At 40.9% G+C, this 13,257-nt stretch overlaps 2 protein-coding genes across 2 annotated transcripts; both read right to left on the reverse strand.

Annotated features, from left to right (window-relative positions):
- Positions 1 to 102: 102 nt before the first annotated feature.
- On the reverse strand, positions 103 to 1,374 carry LOC135617962 (tuliposide A-converting enzyme 2, chloroplastic-like). Its single transcript, XM_065118814.1, has one exon. It carries the CDS (start codon positions 1,277 to 1,279, stop codon positions 317 to 319), a length of 963 nt encoding a protein of 320 aa, XP_064974886.1. The 5' UTR covers positions 1,280 to 1,374; the 3' UTR covers positions 103 to 316.
- A 9,935-nt stretch (positions 1,375 to 11,309) lies between these two features.
- On the reverse strand, positions 11,310 to 12,212 carry LOC135636645 (uncharacterized). Its single transcript, XM_065148524.1, has 2 exons — positions 12,006 to 12,212; positions 11,310 to 11,927 (listed from the first exon to the last, which is right to left on the reverse strand). Exons 1-2 carry the CDS (start codon positions 12,174 to 12,176, stop codon positions 11,490 to 11,492), a joined length of 609 nt encoding a protein of 202 aa, XP_065004596.1. The 5' UTR covers positions 12,177 to 12,212; the 3' UTR covers positions 11,310 to 11,489.
- Positions 12,213 to 13,257: the final 1,045 nt, after the last annotated feature.

The following is a 13,257-nucleotide window of genomic DNA, read 5'->3' on the forward strand; positions in this document are numbered from 1 at the left end:
TGATAGCAGCAACATACAACTGTCATTGCTGTGTTCGACAGTGCAGAAAGTGCTTTTCTATCTTCAGACCTTCAGATATCAATGGCCAGATGAATCAAAAAGTGGAAGAATATAAATATTACATTGCTGCAGATGATGGGATTCATCATCTTCCTTACCATACTCATCAAACAACTGAAGAGCATATCATTAACACAATCATTGATAGGCCTCCCTCGACACTACAGCTACTGTCATAGATAGAGACCACATCCAATGACAGCTTGCATCGATAGAGCAAATGCTTTATTGACTCACGACTGATGAGAAGAACACTTCAGTCTCGGTTGAGGAAGGCAACCAAGCGATCCATGAAGGCCAAAGCCTTGTCGGAAGTAGGATTGTCGAGGTGGAAGACATGCCCCTCCCCCTCTGTCTCGACCATCTCCGCCTCACCTCCCCACCCGCTCGCCTTCAGCCCATCGTAGTACGCCCTCCCTCTCTCCCTCAGCAGGTCGTCCCCCGCCACCTCCACCAGCACGCGCTCGCAGGCCAGCCCCTTCAGCCCCGGCGCCCCCTCCGCCAGCGGGTTGATCAGCGTGTCGTCCATCCCCGTCGTCCCCGGGCACACCAGCCTCCACAGCCTCTCCGATTTCTCTCTCGTCTCCCTGTCCCTCGTCTCCGATCCCACCGGCTCCTCCCCCCAGAAGTAGGGATGTATCAGCGCCGCCCCTTTGATCCTCGCGCCGGTCCCCAATCCGCTGATCCCCACTAAGCGGGCCACGTGGTGGGCTATGTTGGCCCCGGCGCTGTCGCCCGACACGAACAAGCGGCCCAAGTCCCCGTGTTCCGCCAGCCAGCTCTCCTCGCCGCCGTCAGCGTGCGACGCGACCCACCGGAGCGCCGCCAGCGAATCGTGGTAGGCGGTGGGCAGCGGGTGCTCGGGCGCCAGACGGTAGCAGACCGACACCGCGATCACCTTGGCCTTGGCCACCAGGGAGTTGAGGAAGCTGGTATACCTCGAGGAGAAGGGCGACTCGATGCAGAAGCCGCCGCCGTGGTAGTAGACGAGCACCGGCAGCTTAGCGTGCGGGAGGCAGGACACATCAGGGAGGAAGAGACGCGCGGAGATGCCGGCGTTCGGGTCGATGACCACGTCCTTGGACGCGACGCCGGTGTCCGGGTCGACACCGGCGGGGACGACGTCGTCGCCGGTAAGGCGCTCGAAGCGGCCGCTCTTGTAGACGCGGACGATGGAGAAGAGCTCGACGTCGACTTCGGCGTCGCGATCCGTTGCCATTGCTAGCGGAGGAAGGGCAAAGCGATAAGGTGTGGTACGGGACAGATCATCATATTGGAAGAAGTGAAGCTGGATTTACTTTATTTATTTGTTTTATTGGAATCCAACTCAGAAAAGAATCCAACTCGGTGCTTCTGCAGATCTACAACTAACCGGAATCGACACCTACCTAGATTGGCATGATTTAGTGACCTTGATTTGTCCAGAGGTTAGAAACATGTACTATGACTTGACTGAGGTAAGTTCAGAACCACAATGGCAGTTCAGCCAAGTCAAAGCCGTCGTAACCCAGCTGTTCCTTGTTTGGCATGGTTTAGGTGACCTTGATACATCCAGTAGATTAGAAGCGTGTCCGTCAGTTCAGACCGAGACAAGTCGAGAAGGGGTATTGTAGCCTAGTCGCTCTCCGTTGCAGTTTGATGCTTGACCTGCAATGGACTCCGTCAATCTAACAAATACCGTCAAAAAAGAAATTGATTGGCTTACTCTCGTTACTAAGACCATTACTAATAGAAAAATAATAATGTGGTCAAGAATATCCGAGATGGTGTAATCAACTTTAGGCCGTGGCATCGGAGCCGATGCGATATGGTTCGGGTCCGGATGATGGGGGATCTTCCTGGGATGACCTTTGAGTCCGCTAAGTTGGCCGGCTGCGATGGTCCGATCGGAAAGGGATCGTCGTTCCCTCCAGGAGGGGGCTCCTCGCTCGGGCGTTTAATGGGAGGCCACCGTCTTCGTACCTGCACATAGGTCGGGTCGGGAAGCTCGACCCGACCCCTCCGACGATCAAGTTAGCGGTTAGTGACAGGAGGATTCTTTAGCTAAGTTGTGTCTTCTTGTATGTCTCTCCCTTTTTTCCCTCTCCTTTCTCCTCGGAGCGCGAGGGTTTTTATAGTGAGGGTTACCGTTGTTTGATGTGCCTACCCGCAGAGGGCAGGATCGTACTTCTGGTAGTGTCTGATACCGACATTGGCGTGACGTGAGGGATCGAGCTTGAGCAGGGTATTAATGTGCCTCGGTCGACGTTCCGATCTGCGTTGATCAGGTGCTGTGAGGCGTTATTTGGAACAACTAACGTCACGCGAGTCTTATCGCAATTATTATCCTCATTAGCATCAAGTGATGAGCATCTCAGTGTTAATTGATCGACATCTCATATATTCTATGATGCCCAATTTAAGACCTCAATCATGCCCAAATTTCAAAGGGAGGTGTCCTCTGCACCGAACTGATTATTTTTTCCTATTGTGCCTCTCGGTAACTTGGAAGACATTCTCGTGAAGGTCTATGTCTGTGGAATAAAAAGCGAGATTAGTCTTAGATCAAATGTATGAAAAAACTGAGAAGATACCAACATCTTATCCCAAGGCATAAAGCTAAGGCCTATCTCAATGAGCCTCATCTAAAGGATGATAATGGAGTCAGACAGGATGAGAGTCATTCGATGGAATTGCTCCTTCTCTGACCCGTGTAGCCTCGAAGAGGTATTGAAAATATGCTAAACCCTTATAGGATAAAGCCTTCTTGACTTTAAAACCACAGTAAATAAAGAGAAAATATGCTAAACTCTTAAGGCACATATTATAATAAGTGAGTAATAAGGTCACCATCGGGACAATGTGGAGCCTTTGACTCAACGTAAGCCACGAAATAGTATCAAGAGTTCGATGTCATCGTTACAAGAGTTCTTGGTAGACAAGAACTTCTAATGTTAAAAAGTCTTGATAAAGAAAGGTTGAAAGGGGGGAATGAAGGCTTGCCTTTAATGCATCGTTACAAGTGTAAAGATAGAGACGTGACTTGTAGGATCGATGATTGGATCGAGTAAGAATTAGCTTAAACTCGATTGACATATGGAAGACGTCCATAATATTATCCATATTAGAGGCCGAGACGATTGAGTCAAAGTCGATCGAGCCCTCCGAGAGTGGCAAAGCTCTGTTGCCTAAGAGATTCACCTCCAAAGGTGTTACCTCCCTCGAAACAACAACTTTGATCCCTTTCGAGGGGGACAAAATTTTCCTTGCTAACACTAAAAGTTGTGACTGAATTGGTGATTCATTCATCTCCCAATTGGTGGAAAAGAAAGAAAAGCTAGAAGGCATTCGAACCTTGGTTGAAATTTGAAAGTTAAGAGAAGTCCAAATACTCCAAATTAATTGGTGTTGGGTGGCGTGATATTTATAGGGGTCAAATGTGACTCTTGAGTTATCCCGAGCAAATATTTGAATAGTCATCTATTTGAGTAGTGGATAGTGTGATGCCACCATAATGATTGAGAATTATATGAATCATCATTACGATCCTTTAGAATCCCGTTGGGTAACCGACATATGGAAGCCTACGGAGATGCCATGTATGAAGAGTATCAAGCTATCATTGCTAGATGCAAAGAATCAAATTTAGACGATGATCGAATCTACATGCCTGTGGGTGGGAAATATAGTGATGACATCTCACACATACATATAAAACATGAAGAGAAAATCATCATCTTAAACAGCGAACCATTTAAGTCTAAAGCCAACAACATAACCAACATGGTTTGAAGTATTCTCTACTATAACATGACCAACATAATTTGAAATGCTATCTACAACTATAACATAACTGACACTACCTAAAATGCCCTCTATGATGATAGCATGACCGACGTGACCTAAAACATCATCTACGATGACATCACGATCGACACAATCGAAAGGACTCTCAAACAATGACAACATGATCAATATAGCTTAAAGCACTCTCTACAACGTGGTCGACACTAAAATGCATCACCCAATGATGAAGCAACTCAATTAACTTGATCTATTAAAACATAAACACTTATCAATTGGTTTCATCATCAAAATATGCAACAAAAATTATTTTGACATTCATAACTTGATTTTTCATCTTTGATTATTCATCCTTGATCATGATTTGAAAATTATTGTAAAGGAAAAAAGAGATACAAAATTATATTCTTCCATTCTTTTTTACAATGACAAAGGGGGAGATAGCTAGCTTGCTAGCTAGCTTACACAAGTCAAGAAGATGCAAAAACTTGCTAACTTGCTTGCTTGCTTGCACATCTAAAGAGAAGATGCAAATGTACTTCATGTAGCTTGCTTCATGTAAAACATTGTATCTTGCTAGCTTGTTATCTTGCATTATTTTTTAAAAACTTGCTAGCCTTCATACTTCAAAGAGAAATAACATTTGCCAAATTGCTAGCTTGAATGTTGTAAAATAATATAAAATTTTGCTAGCTTGCACTTTGCAACGGAAGCAAAAATGGTACTTCTCAAAAGAGAAGAAAGAGCTTGCTATCTTAAACATTACTATCTTACCAATCTCAAGAAGCAAAACTTGTAACTTGCACATTGCAATAGGAAGCAAGAATCGCTAGCTTACACACTTCAACAAGAAAGCTATATTGCATTTGCTTTTGAAATTTTTGCTAGCTTGTATGTTGTAAACTTGCTATCTTACTATCTTGCATATCTAAAACTTGATAGCTTGAATGATGTAACACTTGCTAAATTTTCTAGCTTATAAATTGCATGATGATAAAACTTGATATTATGTTTTTTATTCAATGATTTGAACTTATATCTCAAACACTTGATAGATAGTTAGAACTTCTCCTTTTTGCTGATGGCAAAGGAGAATAAGTATGATAATGTTATGCATGATGACATGTTATAAATATTCATGATGAAATTTATAATGACTTGAATTCAGCTTAAATTCAAGGTTCTATCAATATGATATATTAATAGGGGGAGTTAAGGTTAACTCCGTCATCAATTGGTTGTCATCATCAAAAAGAGAAAAATTATTAAATCTCAAATTTTGATGATGAAACCAACTAATAAGTGTTCATGATTTGATCTATGTTTTGAGTGACATAGGATACTTTGATCAGAGAGAGATAATTAAAGCATGAAGAATCATGTTGGGTTGGAGGAAAACATGTTAGAAGATTGGACGTCGGGCTGGAGGATCGATCGACATATCGATAGAAGGCTTCGGGCCATGGATTTGGGCATTAGGCCAAGAAGAGTGGATATTGCACCAAGGATATTGGAGTTGCGGAGGTCAACTGGTCGATTGGGTAATAGGCCGCAAGAGAGAACGATGCGTCGAAGAATCAGATGAAGCGTCGATGAACCAATGACATGCCAGACGACATGATTCATGCTTAGTAATAATTGTCTAGATCAAAGTATATTTTTATGTGTGTATGATTAACTATGATAGCAAGGCATAAAGCAAAATGAAGTTCCAGATTCAAGAACATGATTTTGTTGGGAGTTCAAGAGTTCATTGGAATTCCAAATGTTTGTCATAAGTTCTACCGGAACCAACCGAGAAATCCAAGAGCATGCTAAAGAAGCTCGTCAGAATTCGCTAAGAAGATCATCATGAAGTATAGGAGCTTGCTAGGAATCCGCTGGAACATTGCCTAGAGATCGTCGGAAGTTCACCGGAAGATCGCTGGAAGCTCGCTGGAAGAAATCAAACTTATTTTGCTTAGAATATATCTTAGAAATCATAGTTAGCACATAATTAGAGTTAAGATTGGGAGGTAATCCCATCAACTCTGTTAGGGGCCAATTGGGCCCGAACTTGGGCTGATTTGGGCTGGATTCAAGGCCTAACCAAGGTGCTAAAAGAGTGGCCGACGGTCGCACCACTATGGCCGATGGTGGCATCGCCTGGAGAACAACACCCTAGGAATTCTAGGCGGTGGTACCCCCGGTAGTGAATGCTATCAGCGGTGGTACCGCCCCTGTCAGGTGGTGGTACCGCCTAATGGCAGATCCTGCGGCGGTAGTACCGCCCAGGAACGACGGTGGTACCGCCCAGGAACAGCAGTGGTACCGCCAGTACTCAGGAAACCTAGGATGAGACATTTTTAGGCTTTGAGTTTGAATCAACTTGAAGCCTATAAATATCCCTCTCATCCCTGGTTAACTTACATACGTACAGAGAGTTTAAAAGTAAGAAAATACTGTAGAAATCTCTTGAGAAATCTCCTCCTCTAGCTTAAACTTTGAATTCTGTTTAAAGAGGAGTATGTGCTTGTAAAGGTTGTCTCTAAACTTGTGAAAAGGAGAAGTGGGGTGTAAGAAGGAGGTTGATCTTCACCTATTAAAGGAAGATTGATAGTGGATGTCGATGGCCTCGACGGAAGAGGAATTGTCGGAGTGGATGTAAGTCATGACGATTGAACCACTATAAAAATCCAGTTTGCCTTTTCTTTTGTGCAATTTATCTTACTGCAAACATCCTTACTTGCTTATTGCTTTCAATACGTTTATGAGTATGCTTTCAAGTTAACATCTTTCGAAATCAGTTTTCAATATACCAAAGAAATTTTCGTAATCGACGTGATTTTATCGCTGCACTAATTCACCCCACCTCCTAGTGTCACTCGTTCCTAACAACTTTAATGATATAAAATTCACGTCGGGGTATATTATCTTCATTGGAGCTAATCCAATCAGTTGGAGTTCTAATTAGCAAAAGATAATTGCATGATCTACAATGGAATATGAATACCATGCCATTGCAACCGCTATTGCAAAACTCAATTTGGTCACAAATCTGCTCAAGGAACTTTGACATCGACTCTACCTCTACTCCTTCAATATATTGTGATAATGTCGGAGCTACTTACCTGTGCGCCAATCTAGTGTTTCACTCACACATGAAACACATTGCTATCGACTTTCACTTCATGGGAGATCAAGCTGTCAGACATTAACTACGTGTTATCATGTACATACGGCTGATCAACTAGCAGACTCACTCACAAAACCTCTCGCCCGTAAACTATTTTTATCGCATCGGTCGAAGATCGACATCCTTGATAGGATAATCATCTTACAGAGGCATGATAACAACTAAGATTTCTCCAACTATACGAAAAAATCTTACTACTCTGTTAAGGAAAATCTTCTCTCATGTATAAATATGGATCATATATCAAATATAAAAACATCTTCTTCATCGTTTATTCTCTCATCATCATTCGATTTAATCTATCCTTATTGGAAATACACACAAGTCAATCCAAGTAAAGCCAAAATTGATAGAAAAATATGTCAGCCAATCGTTAGCTAAAACAGATCATAATAATTCCAATGCAACTTGCGTCTTCAAAGCTCGTTTCCAATCCATTGATGTCATGTGTATTGTAGTCTAGTTGGGTGCAGCGTTATCCATTTGGTGCAGGCGACGAAGACTTTTGGCTGCAGCTGCTACCTCTCTCTCTCTCTCCAAGAACGAGAGCCATGCCCACCAAGCTTGGCCTTGCTCTCATCGTTGTCTTGGTACTCGGCGTCCTAACTCTCGTGCTGGAGCTCGTCTACGTGTCATGGTACCGTCGAAGATTCCAGCGCGCCACCTCAGTGGAAGATGCTGAACTCGTCGGTGCTGACAGAAGTCCGATTGGGGCTCAACATGCTTCCAAAGAGCTCATCCTCTACCTTCTTTGCTACATGAACCAGACTCGCGTCGAGCCGGCCGTCAGCCTCGATCCGCCGTCGGCAGTCTCCTTGGAGGCCGGTCCAGGTGTGCCACCGAAGCCGTCGGCTGCAGAAGTGGAGATGGTGGAACGGGATGCTGAGACATGGCAGACGCCGCCCGCTCTTCTGTACGCGATCGGCGAGGAGGAGAGAAAAGGGGCAACGGGATCAAGCAGGAGAAGGAGCTTCGAATTCGCGACCCCGTGTGCTTCCCCTCCGTTCTACACGCCTGTGGCTTCCCCATCACACGACGCTGTGGAGGTTGATCGGAGAACTGTTGCTCCGCCGATGGCTCTGTAAATATAAATATAAATATATATAAATATAAATATATATATATATATATATATATATATATATATTAAAGATTGCTTGTTAAGTAGTTAGTTCATAAGCAAAAATTGCAACTACTTTTCCTCTTCAATTATTTGTTTGATTTTTAAATACTAATGTCTGGTTGCCCTATGCTTGACTATGAATAAAAAATTTAAAGTCAAATAAATAATTTTTATTAAAACTAGTCACAATCATATGACTAACACCTTGTTATTTGAATGATATAATAATTGATTCAATCCCATTAAACCAGTTATGCAAAAAGCTGATTCGATTAATTATTATCATATGTCTTTCGGGTTCAATGTTATATGATAGTATCTATAATTAAAAAAATTATATAATTATTTTTGACGTTTAATCATATATAATGCTACTAGACTTCACTATAAAGAGTCCCTCAAGTATGTTGTTTAGAATATGAATTTTTCTTAACACTTATATACATTTGATCAAATCCTTCCAACTCATTATTGATTTAAATATGGGAGAGATCTTATTGGATATATTTTATTTTTTTTTACAAAATTTTTTGTCAAATTTGCTCATCTCTCAACATTAAATTTATGATAAACTTAGACCCGAATTATGATCGTCTCCGAACCATCATCACATGTCTAACAACCAAATTCTACTCTTACATAAATAAAAACAAATAAATTATAACTTAAGATCATTTAATTTTTTTTATTGGATATATGTACAATAACCATATCATAAATATTTCATATTATAGAATTGTACATTATGTTTAAGTCACCAGCACACAGCAATATACATGTCTAACAACCAAATTCTACTCTTACATAAATAAAAACAAATAGATTATAACTTAAGATCGTATAATTTTTTTTGTTGGATATATGTACAATAACCATATCATAAATATTTCATATTATAGAATTGTACATTATGCTTTAGTCAACAGCACACAGCAATATACGTGTGTGTGATAGCAAATTCTTTAGACAATATATGAATATAAATACATAATTCCGATCATTATTATCCTCCAAACTCTCTCTCTCTCTCTCTCTAATTTTCTAGAGATAGAGATGGTGACTGTGGAACTAAACTCTGATGTGTGAGATAAAATAGCTTGTTGAACACCTACTCTATGCTTATGCAGGAGTGTTGGCCATATAGTAAGTAGCATTCAACTGAATATTTTTTGTTATCCTTTCTTTTGAATAGAGTTGATATAAGTTTGGTACATGACGCCTCCTGTGGCGTGCATCCACCGATAGTGGTAGATGGTATATCCACGTCTAATTTAAATTTGATTCTTAGACAATATAGCTCAATTATAAGTGTTTCGTTTAGATAGTCACACTAGTCTCATAATTTTCCAATAAATTAGAAACTTAATATTCATTTCACATTAATTTTGAAATAAATTTTAAGATATTTGTGATATGAATTACACATTGATAGGAACGATTTTGTCCCATGCTAGCTCATCTGCCATCGAGATCGACACCTACGCAGGGCTCCAAGTCACTAGCCCTAAAATGGCATCGCAATGCATCCCGATTTGCCCCACTAGCAATAATCGTTTTACCTTATCAAGATGAAAGAATGATAAGGTGGTTCACTGATAGGACCCTAGTAGGGTTGAGTCCTACTCAACCAAGAAGCATCTAATAAAACACTATGAGATTATAATAAACCCCACCTAGCCGCCTCTATCCTATAAAGAAAAGTGGCTAGAGTTTATATTTGAGCCTTTGGGCTTCCTAGCCGCCGTCCCCTTTTACTGGGTTGGTTGGTTAGGGTTAAGGGCAAAAGGGGTAACTCACTTAGGAAGCAGCCTCTAGGGCTAGGGTTTAGAGCCCTATATAAGCATGTAGCTTCCATCTCTTTGGGAATAAGATCTATCTACAATTGACATCATTTGGTCGACTTCTAGGAGGGTGGAACTCCTACAATGTTCCAAGGAGTGATCTCCCTCAAAGATCAATCTACATAGAATTCCTTTAGGGTTCTATCATCTGGTATCAAAGCAGTGATCTTACTGCTTTTTCTGCCATCCCTACCGCCCACCACCAACCAAGCAATTCCCATAATTGCTCTTGATGTCGCCATCTCCACCGTCATCTTCTGCCGTAGATCAAATCAATCTACTACTATCACCTTCAATTACATCAGAGATCTAGTATTCTCCTATCATCAATAACTTTTGTTGCTATAATATTTCAGAGGAGGCAAATGATAGGGAAATAATGGCATGGTTGATACCTTACATAGCAAACACTTCAGTGCTATATGACCTCAAGACAATATCTACAATACTTCCACCATAGGTAGCCAATGCAACAATGCTCTATAGACATTACTGTCGTAACTGTCATATGATCCTTAGATTTAATGCAACATAATTTCATGTGGATTGAAAAAAAAGAGAAACTATCCCCAATTATAATGCACATATGTGAGTATAATCGTAAGAAATTCATACTATAAAAGCCTTCTCATGTGCGTTCCAAAAGATAAACAAGATTTATTATTCGACTAGTACTTTTGGTTTTACCACTCTCAACACCTCATTGGCATATCAACTTCTAAGTTAATTGAAGTATAGGAGGAATTTTATCGAACATACGCTTAACATAATTTTATAGTATACTCCCGACTTAGTTTTATAATATTTAAAATCTTATCTAGTAGTATGTTTTTGTAAAGGGTTGGTGTTCAACGATTCAAGGTTCCACTTAAGTAGATGGAGCCCATACGTCACATGACGATCCTGCCTCAGCATAAAAAAGTGGCCACATTATTTAAATCAGATTCGTCAAGTGTGATCCGAATCGAATCGATTACAATCCATACTCGACTCGTTTGGATCGGAGTTCACAAGGAGAGTATGTGGGTGAGAACAATTGTTCCACATGTTGACCTTGTCGATCAATTAGATCGAGGAATTTAACGTCGGATCGAGTCAACTAATCTGAATTATAATGATCTAATCTGATAGGATAAGTAATTTATGTATTTTGATTAAACCTAAGCTAAAAGTAATAGACTCATCCCAACTCAAATGTCTAAACTACACATGGCATTGGCACCGTGCTGGATTTCTGCATTTGACAGCTTGATTCACTGTAATCCTTCTCAGTCCAATAGATTACATGGAAACCAGTCATTAGAGGAAGGAAAGTGGTCGTTTAATAAGGCAGGAAGTAACATTGTATGAAAAGATATATCAAATATTAAACCGTTTTATTCTACATATTCTTCTAATTAATGCATTAGAAACTTACGAAAATACGACAAAAAACAGACCTAAATCATAAAAATGAAAATTTTATTCTCAACATCACCAAGATTGCGTCTTCTTCTTCTTCTTTCCGTCAAGACTTCATTGCTAAGCTTTTGGTGAAGTCCCTACTAACAAGGTTTCTCTTGTGCCACATCCAAGAGTCCGAAGGAGAGCTCGGCAATGGCGGAAGAACAACAGCTCTGCGGCACAGACCAAAAGGCCACCCTTCGCAGTGTCGGAACTCTTCCAGTATCGACCCAGCACTGATCTCCTTCAACTCTGTCGAACCATCAGTCGAACAGCAAGAAAAGCGGCTCTTCACCGAGAAAAACGCTTCGCTCTCATCGTCGTCGTCTTCCTCGTACCCGCCGCAGTCGCCTTCTTCTTCTCCGTCTGTCTTCCTCATGGGAGTCATGTGCACTCTTCCTGTTGTTGGTGACATAGCCCAAGCGAGCTTCGCTGAGAAGAGGAACTCCCTGGGCCTCGACTTAGCCTTCATCGCTCGACTTTGAATCTCCAGTATTATCAACTGACAGATGAGAGAGAGAGAGAGAAGAACATGAAGGCTGATACCATTTGACGAGTTCAAGATGAACAACGATCGTACCTGTTTGTGATCTAGATCACTGTCAAGACTCTCATCTACGGAGCTCATGGTTGAGGGAGTCCTGAGGCAGGAGCCATGACACTGAGCGCAAGCATTCCTGATGAGCTTTGGAAGGGATTTGGAATGGTTGGACGGGAGCTTGGATTTCTCTTCCTCAGGAAAGAAAGACATGCTTAACAGAAACAAATGTACTAAGGGAGACAACCAGGAAAGTGTATGGAGAATCTGCTGTGGTGCATCATCTTCCTCCATATATAAAGTAGGGTTGTTTATGCTGTTATGTAGTGACATGGACATGCATGACAAATGCCTCGCAACCCCTAAAGCTTCGAGTCAAGGGTAGAAATCCTTTAAAGTGAAGACTAAGCATGTGAAACAGGACAAAGAATTCCCCAACAACTTCAGCATTATCTTCGTGGGATATCTCTAAAATTACCCCAAGAACAAGGGATCAATTAGATGTGTTAAACAAGACCACAGCAAATTGCAATGTGTCTATGTTGAATTTTATAGATCATTTTATGTACTAATCCACTTGAAACTTGATGGAGGATGGTGTTGGTAGGACACCATCAAGGAACCAATGAGAGTGGCATCATCTCTTTTCAGTTTTCCATTAGCTCGGGCAACCTTGTGACAGTAGTTTTCAGATCTTCACTTGAAGCAAACATTGCACCTAAATTAACTGGCCAAGCTTTTGGGTGTCTGTAAAGGCTTCAATTGCTACTGTACCTGAGAGAGATGAACTAGTTTCTAATCCTTTAACCTTGACAAGTTCAGTAAGCCATGAGGTTTGCATGATGAAATCAGAGATTTCCATGTTCACAAGTTTTGACAAAGTTTTGTGCTTGATGTTGTCTGCCTAACCCTTCTCTTTCATTCAAGTTTAAGACCAGCAAAGCTAAAAGAGAGAAAACAAAAAGAAAGCATGCATTAACAAGATTATATTATCTCAAAATTAGATACAAGAACTTCATTTTAATCGAATTTACTGTACATACTCTCAATATCTCAATGGCCAACAAACAAGAAAAAAAAATGTTTTGAATGTTTTCGATCCTTATATCGATAGTTCTAATATCGTAAAACAAAAAAATAAGGATTAATTAATAATACAAATGCATCAAATTTTGTTAGGTTTGGTATGCACATATCTAAGTACATGTATATTAAGACAAATGGCTTGAGTTCTTGAAATGTTATACCCTATTAAGATATAATTTAATCTTTGAGGAGCCATTTTGATGATTAG

Source organism: Musa acuminata, chromosome BXJ1-3 (genome assembly GCF_036884655.1).
Source record: "Musa acuminata AAA Group cultivar baxijiao chromosome BXJ1-3, Cavendish_Baxijiao_AAA, whole genome shotgun sequence".
NCBI classification, from domain to species: domain Eukaryota; kingdom Viridiplantae; phylum Streptophyta; class Magnoliopsida; order Zingiberales; family Musaceae; genus Musa; species Musa acuminata.

Bases quoted from the DNA above. Each gene is read 5' to 3' on its own strand.
- LOC135617962 (XM_065118814.1), bottom strand. From the start codon at position 1,279: ATGGCAACGGATCGCGACGCCGAAGTCGACGTCGAGCTCTTCTCCATC.
- LOC135636645 (XM_065148524.1), bottom strand. From the start codon at position 12,176: ATGTCTTTCTTTCCTGAGGAAGAGAAATCCAAGCTCCCGTCCAACCAT. The intron at 11,928-12,005 runs GTACGATCGTTG...CTCATCTGTCAG, and splicing joins GTGATCTAGATCACAAACAG to TTGATAATACTGGAGATTCA.